The sequence below is a fragment of the Protopterus annectens genome, chromosome 7.part1, assembly GCF_019279795.1.
Source record: "Protopterus annectens isolate FY-2018-M chromosome 7.part1, PAN1.0, whole genome shotgun sequence".
NCBI classification, from domain to species: Eukaryota; Metazoa; Chordata; order Ceratodontiformes; family Protopteridae; genus Protopterus; species Protopterus annectens.
Window position 1 is genome coordinate 303,986,206 of NC_056740.1, and position 13,078 is coordinate 303,999,283.

Sequence of the window (13,078 nt, forward strand, 5' to 3'; positions counted from 1 at the left end):
CTGCTGCAAGCTGCATAAACTGGAGTACTTCTGTTTAGGATTTACACATATGTACAAATCTTAGTTACTGCAATTTGACTGAAGTGACCCTCTGCAGGCCTTACCACTCCCTCTGTGTTCGAATGCAGGCTAGCTTGCCACTGAAGAATTAATTATCAAGGTACTGCTTACTGTGCTGGAACCAAAGTCTTCTTAAAACACTAAGGTCTTGCTGGCTGGATTTTGCTGAAATCAAAGTCTAGTTATAATTGTATTCACAGTCTGTTGCCCACAGAAACTTGCAGAATATACACTGATGCAGCATCAAACTCTGTCATAAAAACAGTAACCAATAAATAACTTTTTATAACAAATCACACAAACTACTGTTACAGCTTCAGGTAATGTGCTACTTTACTTCTCAAACAGCATGGATGATGTGAGAGATACAATATTACCTCGGAACAAATGGGTGTTCCTACACAAGTATCTCTAACAATGTTATCTGCAATAGTCTCTTCATAGTGGTTTTACATCCTGTTTTTCTCCTTGGTATTCTATTTTGGTCTTTGTATGAAAACATCTGTTTGCTGGTGCTTGCAGAAAAATATGTTTTCATCCTGTAGAGAAATAATACTGCTATTGTCTTTTAAGGAAGCATTTTGTGCAAATGCTGACTTGATGAAAGCATATCCAAACTTCCTTGCTTAACAGTCATATAATAGAAACATGTACAGATTGTTTTCCTGTTGTCCATTCTTTAAAGAAGCTGCATACATCCTGTTTTTTTTACATTTGATGCTCTTACTGACCATGTGAAATGCATACATCCTGTTTTTAAGTCTGTAAGAGGTTTGCTTTCTTGCTGATTCTGTAAGAAACATGTCCATTAAGCAAATTCCTTATTTTTCAAGCCACAGTCATTTAGTATGGATGCTAATCACATACTGCTAAACTTTATTTCTGCATTTAAGCAAGCTTTAGTGTATACCTTATTTATGTTACATATTTGTAGCAGAATTACTTTCAACCTTAATACCTTGTTAAGCATACTCTAACACAACCTGCTGTTGCAGAGAAGTAACAATCTGATGTTGTTAATCTTCTTTCCATTCATCACTGATGGGTTCGGTTCTGAGCCGCTCGGAACCGTGTCAGCCTAATTCCAAGCTTGTGTACACCAAAAACTCTCGAGATAAGCTGCTACCCACAGTGCCCTTCTCCGTGTTACCTCAGATCTCGTTTGCCGTGTAGCCATATAGCAGCGTTTCACCGAGCTCTCAAGCTAAGCGGTATTTTTCTTGATATTTTCTGGATATTTGTATACATTTCTGTTATTTAGTCACTCTCTAAATCTATTTCCTTTCTTCTTCACTCATTTACAGTTATTTGTAACTTTCCTAACTAGCTACCCATTGGGTAATTCTTTTTACCGTCATTGGTATGCCCTCTCCTTACCCTTGTGGTATCCCTTGATACCATTGTTGGAATCTTCTCTTCTTTTCTTTCTAAGTGTTTTCCTTGTTTGATATTCTAGTTAACTTGTGATGTGTGTTTGTAGAAATGTCTGATAAAAAGGGGATTTTGGGGTTTAAGCATTGCGCCTCTTGCAATGGTAAACTCCCAAACAGTGACTCTCACGGTGACTGTTTATTGTCTTGGGGTTTCTCATCTCTCTGTTAAACCCCCTTGTCAAATTTGCCAAACTTTCAGTCAGCAGATGCTGAATGAAAGAAAGAATAAATTGATTTTGAAAGGCCTTCTTGCTTCTCCTTTCTCAGAGAACCTTTCTGTGTTGGAGGTCTCAACCCCTCCAATGAAGAACAAGAAACGTCTCCACTCTGATCCCTCTTCACCGGCTGGTAGTAGGAGTAAGACACCTAAACATAAGGCCCACAAACCTTCCTTGGAGCTTCAGCTCCGACTACTGCTGTTCTGAGCTCTGCTCCGATTACTACTATGTCTCAAGCCATAGATATTACTGGATCCTCGAAGTCAGCTCCACCTTAGGCACCGACTCCTCCAGTTACGGCACCGACCTTGCCTTCCACTACAGCTACGGCACCGACCTTGCCTTCGATTACAGCTATGGCACTGGCTTTGCCTTTTCTAAATCAAAAACGGTTCCGACCTTTGCTATTTCTTTGGAACTGATGACATCAACTCCGAGCACCTCTTCGACACCGAGCCCTTTTACTACTCCACTGATTTATTTGCTAGCTGTCTCCAAATTAGAGACTATGGTGCCACTAGCTCAGACACCACGGACCCGATACTCCCCCTCCTTGGATCTGTTCCTGGGTCAAAGGTATAGCCCTTTTTTGGATCGACCCAACTGTCCTTCAGGAGTGTCCACGAGGTCCACCAGGAGTCTATCCGAACTTGATGTGGGTGCGCCTGTTGGATCAGCTGTTGACGGCCAGAGGGATAACAAATGTTCCAAAGACTCATCCCCCTCTGGGACTTGGGTCTATCTCTCCCAGGATTCCGACGTATACTCCTCCTTTGGACCCATCGGTTCCAAAGCCCATTGCTCCGATGTCTTTTGTGGAACTCCGTTCTTGGCACCGACAATGACTGTCAGTGAGGCTTCAATACCATCCTTTTGGTTTTCGGTTCTGACAGAACTGTCCCTTCCTTAGACTCATGGTTGGGGGGTGGAGTCTTCAGTCCAGGGCACGGTTCCGAGTGTTTGATTGGTTCTGCCCTTGGATCTGGGGATAACACCTGCCCCGATCCTGCTTGAGGCTCCATCCCTGGGAGCGGGTCTATTGGAGCAGGGTGTGACCCCAGTTCCGAGGTTGTCCTCGGTTCCGGGCTCCCACTCCTCCTCGGGCAGGCCTGCTTTTCAGGTGATGGAGAGGGTGCTTGCTTCAGGAAGCACTCCTTTGATGTCGGAACTTCATCCTGCTCCCTCTGAGCTACAGTTACCATGAACCACCTCCCCAGGACACCGGGAGGAGAAGCCTCAGGAAACCCCAGTTCGGGGTACCAGTCCTTCTGAGTCTTCCTCAGATATTCCCACTGAAGAACCTCCTCGGAAAAAGGCATGCAAGAGGAAGCACACATACTCTCTTAAAGAGTCTTTGACAGAAGACATGGACTACGATGATGGGGAGGGGTCACCCCCGGATGATGTCTCCTTTGGAGACATCCTGGAAGTATTGAAACAGGGGGATGGCTGGAAGCCCTCCAAACCTTCCTCGGAGGAATCCATGTTTCTGCAAGCTTTTCTCTCCCGGCCTTCTACCTCTTGGGTGACCCCACCTGCTGATGAGTTAATCCAGCTCATCATGCAGCATGCTTGGCAGAACCCTGACTGTATTGAGGCCATTCCCCGGAGACCTGATAAGATTCCCCCCCTCCCCGGAAGAGCGTCCACATTGGTCCAGAGGTTTGCCAGTTGATGCTATGGTGGTGGCGGCAACCACTAAAAATGCTCTAGTGGAAGAAAGTCCTACTGTTCTCCTGCCCAACAGGGAGTCTCGGGCCGTGGACAGGTTGGGGAAGCGAGTCTTTGCTTCGGCAGCCTTTGCTGTCAGGTTTCTGAACTACTTGGCACACTTCACAAGGCTCCAAAGAGATCTGATTACCAAACTTTCTGGATCCCTTGCCCATCAAGTTTCTGACAAGGGACGGGACAAGGTTTCCTCTCAACTTGCCACCCTTGAATCTATTTCCAATTCGTCCATGAGGCTGGTCTCCCACGCAGCCAAAAGGGGTGGCCAGAGCTGCAGGTGCAGGCATAGTCATGAAGTGTCGTGCCTGAATGCGCATCTGTGACCTCACGGACTCCTTCAAGTCCTCCTTTTTGAATGCCCCTATTGAACCATCTTCCTTATTCGGTTCTAAAGTGAAGGACACGCTAGCCAGGTGTGAGCAACATGGAAAGACTCTGTCTGCCAATGGCCTATGTTTTTCCAAGCCTCAACGTTCTTTTTCCAGGAACCAGAGGAGTGGGAAAATCTGGCAGAAGAAATCTGAGGGTCCTTTCCGTAATGCATGTGGCGAGGATTCCCCCAGAGGCAGAGGGGGTTTCAACAGTGGAAGATGCCCCTTTAAGGGCAGAGGGGGTCCCCGAAACCAAGACTCCAGGGATTCCTTCTCTGGGCGATCTTATCAAAGCTCCTGAAGCATTGCCTGATTGCTTTCCTCTGGAAGCAGTCGGGGCTCATTTTTCTCTGCACCAAACTGCCTGGCGCTGTATTACAAATGATCAGGTGGCTGCAGAGAATAATCTCCAGAGGCTACTACATCCCTCTAACCTCCCGTCCAAAACCTACAAAAAACCTTCCCAATGTTCCACCCAATCAAAGCGGCTTCAGAGATGGGAAAGCTGTGTCAAAAAAGAGTCATACAACCAGTCCCTACAGACCAATACAGATCCGGGTTTTACTCAAGATTCTTTTTAGTGCCAAAAAAGACCTGGGACTGGAGACCCATTCTGGATCTCAGCCATTTAAACAAATCAGTTGTACAAACCAAATTCCGCATGGTCACTATTCAATCCATTCTCCTATTTTTAAGGGAGGATGTTTTATGTGCTCGATAGACCTCCGGGATGCGTATTACCACATCAGAATGTATAAATGCTCCAGGAGTCTCCTTCGCTTCCGGCTAGGAGCCAATCATTAACAGTTCCGAGCCCTGCCATTCGGTCTCTTGACGGCCCCCAGAGTGTTCACGAAATGTCTAGCAGTGGTGACAGCTCATCTGAGACTTCAAGGATTCCAGGTATTTCCATATTTAGATGATTGGCTCCTCTCCACCCCCCACCAAGCGACTCCTGACTATGGCCCTCCGATACACCCTTTCACTAGCGGAGTCCCTAGGCATCACTGTACACTGGGAGAAATCCAACTTAGAACCTACCCAGCAGCTGGAATTTATAGGGGCAGTTTCCGATACTCGATCCTGCCTGGTATCTCTACCTGCTCACAGGCGTCAGAGGTTAAGATTGCAAGTGCGTGTGAAAAAGGTGTCAGCAAGGGAAGTTCTCCAGGCTCTGGGGTCCATAGCTGCAGCCATTCTGATAGTTCCTTTGGCAAGGTTACACATGAGACTGTTACAATTGCTGCTATTGTCCCAGTGTTTTGCAAATCTTCATCCCCTAAACTCACAGGTGCTCATAACCAACTCTTGCAAGCAAGATCTCCTCTGGTGGATGAGGCCATATGCAGAACTTTGGTGTTTCCCCTTTCAAACCCCTCAACCCAATGCCACTGTGACCACAGACACTTCCCTGATAGGGTGGGGGAGCCATTTTCGGGAAAAGACAGTCCAAGGCACATGGTCGAGCTTAGAGGCCAACCTGCATATCAGTGTTCTGCAGTTAAGAGTGGTGCTGTTAGCGTTGCAGGTATTACATCCACTTCTTCCCCCTGGAACGATTGCAGTTCTGTCAGACAATATATCAGTAGTCTGGTACATCAACATACAAGGAGGAACCAAATCCTACCCCCCCCTGTGTCAAGAGGCCATGAGAATTTGGCACTGGGTGATAGCTTCCGACCACTTTCTTATAGCAACGCAGATCCCAGGGAGTTCCAACGTGATTGCGGACAGGTTGAGTAGATGCATTCTCCTTCCACACGAGTGGTCTCTAAATCCCAAGGTGATGGCAGAAATTTTCAGCCAATGGGGCCAGCCCTGCTGCGACCTCTTTGCCTCCCCTTCAAACAACAAATGCAGCAGCTACTTTGTCCTCTTTCCCCCAGAGGGGGAGTCCCCATGAGACGCTGTGACTCACGATTGGCCCATGGTTCTCCTCTACGCTTATCCTCCAATTCCCTTGATACCTCTATTCTTAAAGAAAGCCATTCAGTTGAAATGCACGGTGATCCTCATTGCCCCATTCTGGCCTTCTCAAGTGTGGTTCCCCTTCCTTCGGTGTCATCTGTTACAGCCTCCATGGATCCTGGACACTCGTCCAGACTGAATTTTTCACCCCCAAGGGTTGACTCACCCGAATCTGTCCACTCTCAAGCTGACGGCTTGGTTTCTCCACTTCTGTTAGTCACCAGGCAGGAAGCCCTTTCCTCACCTGTTGGCCATATCATTCTGGCCTCCCATAAACCATCCACCAGAAAACTTTACAGAGATAAATGGAAAAAGTTTTCTCTTTGGTTTGAAGAACGGATGCTAGATCTCAGCCCCAGTCTCTGTCATCCTTCAATACCTTTCTGAGTTCTTTGAAAACAGAGCATCAGCCATTACCATACGAGTCCATTTAACAGCAATTTCCAGTTTTCATAACGGATTACAGAACATTCCAATTATGTCCATTCGCCTATGCAAAACCTTTCTCAAAGGAGTGTTTCACAGCAGACCTCCAATTAGGCATTCCTTAGAGACTTGGAGTCTGTCCCTAGTACTGCAGTCTCTCTCTCAACCCCCTTTTGAGCCTGCTGCAAAATGTGATCTCAGATTTCTCTCATGGAAGTCTGTCTTTTTGGTAGCTGTCATTTCATCTAGATGGATCTCAGAATTACAGGCCTTATGCATCAAGAGACCGTACCTAATATTTCATAAAACAGATTATCTCTATGTACTAATCCATCTTCCCCCCCCCAAAGTGGTTTCTTATTTTTCTGTGAACCAATCCATCGAGCTCCCAGTTTTTTTCCCGAACTATTCCAGTAAAGGAGAATACTGCCTACACTCTTTGGATGTGCATATGCAACTACATTTTTACCTAGACAGGACTAAATCTATTCGCAAGACAGACCAACTTTTCATTTCCTTCTCTGGTCTGAGAATGGGATATGCTGTTTCAAAAGTCACTTTATCAAAGTGGCTCAGAGATTGTATTTCCTTTTCATATTCACGTTCAAAGGAGCCTAGACCTCACAATTCAAAGCACATTCAACTAGAGCTATAGCAACCTCTGTCGCTTTTCACTCCAGAGCCTCTATGGACGAGAGTTGCGCAGCAGCCATTTGGGCTAAACCACACACTTTCATCAAACATTACAAGTTGGATATGATCTCCAGGGGAATAGCGGCCTTCTGCTCAATGGTGCTTAGGAATGTTCTTCCATAAGGGCCACTTAGATCTCATGGGTCCTTGTGGTGTTTCAGGGTTTTTGCACAGAAATGGCCTCTGCTTTATTTCTATATGTCTTATGCAAACTCGATCTGAGGTAACAGGGAGAAGGGCATTGTAGGCAGCAGCTTAGCTCGAGAGTCTTTGGTGTACGGGAGCTTGGTATTAGGTCGACATTGTTCCAAGGGGCTCGGAACCAAACCCATCAGTGATGAATGGAAGAAGATCAACAACACAGATGGAATGTTATGATAAGACATAACTTCTTTCTTTTTCCCTTTCTCCTAAGGTGTTCTATGGAGACAGGCCAGTGTCCATGTCGTAGCCACATGGTTGGAAGGCAGTGCAACCAAGTGGAATCAGGTTACTTCTTCATGGCCCTTGACCATTATACCTACGAAGCAGAGTCATCAAAGCTTGGAACGGTAAGTTGAAAAAATCTTTTTTTTTTTGTCGGAAACCTGGCACAAAGCATACTGTAAATCCATGTATAGGTACATTTCTGTCACATAATGAAAACTATTGCAGGCTGTCAGTAAATAATCCAGTATATCTTCTGGGACATTTAATTTCAGAGTCTGCTACATTGGCATCTTTGCCTCAGCCATTCATCATGTTTTTCTGACCAGTCTGAATAGATGATCAAGCTTTACAAGAGCAAAGCTCACTTACTGTAAATCCTTTGAAGCTTGAAGCTACAGAATTAGTGAATTGCAGATATAGTACATATTGTAAATAATGTAGCCTTCCGCTGTAATATTAACCACTATGCTGCTTCTGACAGTTTTCCCCACATGGTCTCCTTTTTAACCTTGACCAACTAAAATGTTTCCAATCCCATGTCAGCTACCCAGTTAATAATTTCACCTTATTTACTATACATAGTAACTTCTTAATCTCCAAAGCTTCTTTTCATGTTGAAATGATCTACACCTGACAGTGACAGACTTCCATGTTTGAGTGTTACATGATTCTCTTTATAGTAGCCAAAATCACACCCAATGAAATAAAACCTGTCTTAGGCAGTAACAAAATTCACTGGATATACCTCCCAACTGTACCTTTGCCCATTCTACGCATTAATCAGTGTTAAAGAAGTGGGACATCAGATGAAGTTTATTCCTGGAAGATATTAGAAATCCTCTGTATTGTATCATACGCTAAGTTTCACTAAAATGTAGTTTATTAGACATAAAGTATTCTCTTTGCACAGACCTAGAAATGCAGCACTATTAAAGCAGACATGTATCTTCATTTTGCACATGCAGTTTCAGTAAGTGCAGTTTCAGTAGAAAGGAATGTTTCAGTGAAGGATACAGATGAGCTCAGAGAAATAACCTTCAGTCTGACGTACTGATAAGAATGAAATATGCTAACAGAATGTATGGAACATTTTTGGTACAAGTAGAACTTGTTTGGATAGTACAAGGCTTGGGAACCAAGGTTAAAGAGGTGTGCAGAATGTGTAGGAAATTTACAGGGTTTTAGTATTATGAGAGATACATTCTAGCAGAATTCAGTTCAGTTTGGAGAAGACAGCAGTCAATTCAGTTTAGTTAAGATTGAGTACAGAAGTCAGGTCAGATGTCCAGCAGTTCAGAAACAGTGAACAGCATGGTTTGTTAATTTTACCTTTACAGATTAAAGTAGTAATTCTGAGTTCTGAGTTACACAGTATAATACAGTCTGTTTCAGTTTATCAACACTGTTATTTGAGGCTGTTAAGATTTGTTATGATCTTCTTGAATTACTTCATCTACCTCCAGTGTTTGCTGCTACTACATAATAATCCTCCTTTATCAGAATTACTGTGTGCAGACTTTTATTCTGAAAGATTCAAGAAAACTTGGAACGTAAAGGAGAAACTGAGTTATTTGGCACTTGTTCAGCACAGCTCCGGGTAGATCAAATGATAAAGACATTCATTCCAGTTTTTCCAATTCTTGTACATGCTACATAGGAAATGTTTCTTTATAGAAAGGAAAATGCATAGCAAAAGCATTAAATGGGCTTCTTTTAATTGGCCCAAACATGATCCATTTGATGAATTATATCTTTTGAGTCTCGCTAAAATAATGCTTCAGAAATTGCTAGAATTAGTAACAGCACAATTTTATATCTTTTTAGGACATATTAGAAATGCTGTAAATATTCATTAGGAAGACTGCTACCTAAGACTTCATTTGAATTCATGATTCTTATGCAGGTATATACTGAGGTGCCTTCTTTCTATTCATGTGGGTTTTCTCAGGGTGCTCCAGTTTCCTCCCACATTTCAAAGACAATACATTAGGTAGATTGATCACTAAATTGGTCATAAGTGTGAGTACATGTATGGTATAAAAGAAGAACTGTGGCTGGGCTAGCCACTCAGTAGTGTCAACAGTGGCTTTAGATGATTGTCATTGTTGACGTGACACCTGTTCCCCAAGTGCAAAATTTTATTTTTTTTATTGCAAGAGAAATAAAAATATAAAATCCAAAGAATACACACTATACAACCCTTTTGCGTGGTGCACTTACTATTTTTGAACTAAATGCTGATACATTTATAAAAGTTATTTTATATAATACAGTACATACAACTAAGCATTTATCAGTCAGTGTTTACGCATTTACATATTACAGTTATTGTCAATTTGTGATGGAAGCTGACACACAGGTAGTCTTGTGACTGTAGCTCATTCTTAATTTTGGGGTTATGGGAGTTGTGAAACAGAAGTTGTTTTTGGAACAAATAGCTATGATTAAAGACATATAATATGTTCATGTGAGGACGGCCACGGCGGCGCAGTGATTAGCATGGTCACCTCACAGCAAGAGGCTCTCCGGTTCGATATTCGGCTGGGGTGTCTTCTGTGCGGAGTCTTCTGGGTGCTCCGGTTTCCTCCCACATCCCCAAAGACATGCTGCAAGTAGATTGGACACGCTAAAATTGGCCCTAGGCGTGAGTCCTTGCGTGTGTGCGCCTTCTGTGGAAGGTTGGGCTCCGGGCTGGCAACTCGACACAGTAAAAACTCCACTGCCAATCATGAGCAGACAAGGTGATCCTCTGTGGCGACCCCTAACCGGGAAAAGCCGAAAGAGGGAGAGAGAGAGAATATGTTCATGTGGACACATCATAAGTCTTATTGTATTTTTTCAAATATATTTTAAATTTAAAGTAAAATGGTTTTGGTTTGCTGTGTGTTAAAGAACATTACTTTCATGTAGGTCATGCTGTGTCAGTTCACTTGCTTAAAAGCTTGAAAACTGGTTGTATAAAGTAGTTTCTTATGGCTGTAGGAGTGTCAAGACTATTTTGAAATAATGCTGAATAGCTATAGAAGATGCTATAATACATTTACAAAATAATGTACACAAGATAAGACAGTATGTAAAACTCAACAAAAATGGTGTGCATTTTTGGCTCTGCATTCCTTCCCTCTGTGATCATCCATCCTTGTCCCTGCATGGCTTGTTCTTTCTTCCCATCTGCTTGCATCACAATATGCCAGGAAGGAGAAGCAATATCCAGGGCAGTGGTCTTTTTCCTATTGGAGGTTAGTTGTGCTTTTTGTAGTCCTAACAGCCCTCCACCTGTCATTTGGCAGGTGTGGTACAATACTTTTCTATGTTAGTTGCTTATGAGTGCATGCGTTTGCACACTCATAGTGCACTTCTTGGCTAGGTTCCTGTATCTGCATTCCTGTGCTTTGGAGTGAAGTACTGGGCATTCCTATAGGTGGAGCTGTTGTACAGGAATTAACTAACTTTTCCCTTGTGGTATGAGCAAACCTACCTCGGCCTGTCACTCTCATTCCTCCCTAATAGGCATGTGCAGCACGTAGGCCACTAAGTGAACCCAGAAAATATGTAGAGTAGTCAGGACTCCATCATATACCATGAAGCTCACCAACAGTAGCCCAGTCTGTGTACAGGTCAAGGAAATGTCATTATACCTTAAGTCAGAAGTATGTCTGTACATGTGATTTGTAGTCTGGGGGAGAGATGTGTTAATGAGGATGAAAAGGCATTTTAATGTTTTTGTTGTTACCTGCTAATGATTTCAGAATTTAGTCATTATGTTTATTTTCTTTTAACAGTATAAATAAATAGCACATAGAAAAAGTACTGTTTAAGTAGAATGACTTACCTTCTGGTGATATTTTCTGCTTTTCTTTTTCACTTGTGCAGGGCTGCACAGTCGTACATAGGGAGTATCCTGTAGGCCAGCCAGTGACCTGGACAGGAACTGGCTTTGCCAAAGTCCCGGAAGGAGGAGTCCTGGAGTTTCTTGTTAATAATATTCCGTATTCCATGGAATATGATGTCTTAATACGCTATGAGCCACAGGTATGGTGTAACAGAGTGTATATGGATTAATTCCAGTACTAACTTCTGTAAGATAAGCATAGTATAGTTACTGTTAATAATCTACTTTTGCGTTGTTTCTGATATTTATAGCGCATTAGAAACTAGCTGAGATGGTTTTAAGATCTTGCTGTGTTTATATTCAAACGGTATATGTGAGTATTAACAATCTGGAAAAAACAAGGATATTATCTAGGCTTATGCTGGGAACAATGCATGATGAAGTTAACTTATATTGGGGTGGGTGGGGATAAAAATGACCAGATATGAGCAGAGGTTCTGGATATCAGACATTTTTTTTTATTTTTGTTTTCTAGCTCCCGGAAAACTGGAAGGAGGTGAAAGTCTCAATTATTCGCCCTGGACCAATACCAACAAGCAGTCCATGTGGCAACACTATACCAGCAGATGATCTGCACAAGGTTTCTCTACCAGCTGGTTCTAGGTAAGCTATGCATCAGTGACACTGTACTATTCATACTCAGCAGTATAACATTCTAGTAACAAAATATTAATAAAACGGAATGAGAAGGCACTGTCAAGTTTATTTGCCATCAAAGGATATCAAGTTTCTTTTTTGTTAAACTTGTTTGTCTGGTGGCTTTTAAGAGTCTGATAAGAAGAAGATTTTTAAACGCCTGTTGAGTGAAGACCCACCAGAAAAAAAAAAACTGAGATTAACTCAAAAATATATGCCTCAGTCCATGGAAGGACTTTCATGAATGTGGTATGTCTAGTTAAAGAACATAAATGTAAAGAGGGGCCTTCTTTACACTTGAATTGAATGTGGGTCACTGCTGTAGATTACAAAATTTGGAGACAAGTATACATTTCTTGTCCTTTCCATATGTCTTCTAGATGGAAGAGGAAGATGAAGAGAGTGGCATTTTCACTTCTAGATTTCACTTGAGTAGAAGAGGGATGATTTCTGTGGCTGAAGCCCTTTGGACAGCCTTGCCCTATTAGCAGTACAATGGAAAGATAAATGAATACACAGAGCTCTGTACAGTGGCTTTTGAACTTTGTGTATACCACTTTCAATAAGTAAAATCATATTTTTGAACAAAAAAATACTGAGTTCAGAGGAGACACTTGGAAGTGTTTTTTTTCACAAAGAAGGCACACAAATAATTGGAACAACTTTCAAAAAGGTGTAGGGTGAAAAATAATCTTAAATTTAAAAATGTATGAGGGATTTCTTATAACAAATGGGTTAAAAATAGTGTCACTGAAGTAGACTATGTATCTTAGTTGATAATGCTCAAACATGTCAAAGTTAAAAGATTAGACATCTCTTGAGAAGACTGGGGAAATGGCTTGGACGTGGATGCTTAATTTCAGTGTAAAGGTGCATTAGACCCATACCTCTAAACTTTCAAAATTGTAGCGGGGGGACATCAAAAAGTCAAACAAAGCAAGAAAGAGAATATCCAGCCAATAAATTGGTACAAACAATAATTGCAAAGACCAAATAGTAAAAGTTGCACCAAACCAAACACAGGTCTGTAAAAACACCAAAGTTTGGTGTTTTTACAGACCTGTGTTTGGTTTGGTACAACTTTTACTGTTTGGACATCAGAAAGTATAGCAGGGGGTCCAAAATCATAGCACTCGCAATTTGCAGCTCTATATTATTTCGTTGAATGGATTAGTTGAACACCTATTTATCGAAGCCGCTCTTTATTGAACAGCGAATTTTAAC

The 13,078-nt window shown here is 42.4% G+C and overlaps 1 protein-coding gene across 1 annotated transcript in view; it reads left to right on the top strand.

Annotated features, from left to right (window-relative positions):
• LAMB2 (laminin subunit beta 2) overlaps positions 1–13,078 on the top strand; it is a 3,750,789-nt gene that overhangs the window by 2,192,974 nt on the left and 1,544,737 nt on the right. The window contains exons 13-15 of the mRNA XM_044078730.1: positions 7,313–7,448; positions 11,200–11,358; positions 11,694–11,821. Of these exons, the coding sequence (XP_043934665.1) occupies positions 7,313–7,448; positions 11,200–11,358; positions 11,694–11,821 (423 nt within the window). The remainder of the gene's footprint in view (positions 1–7,312; positions 7,449–11,199; positions 11,359–11,693; positions 11,822–13,078) is intronic.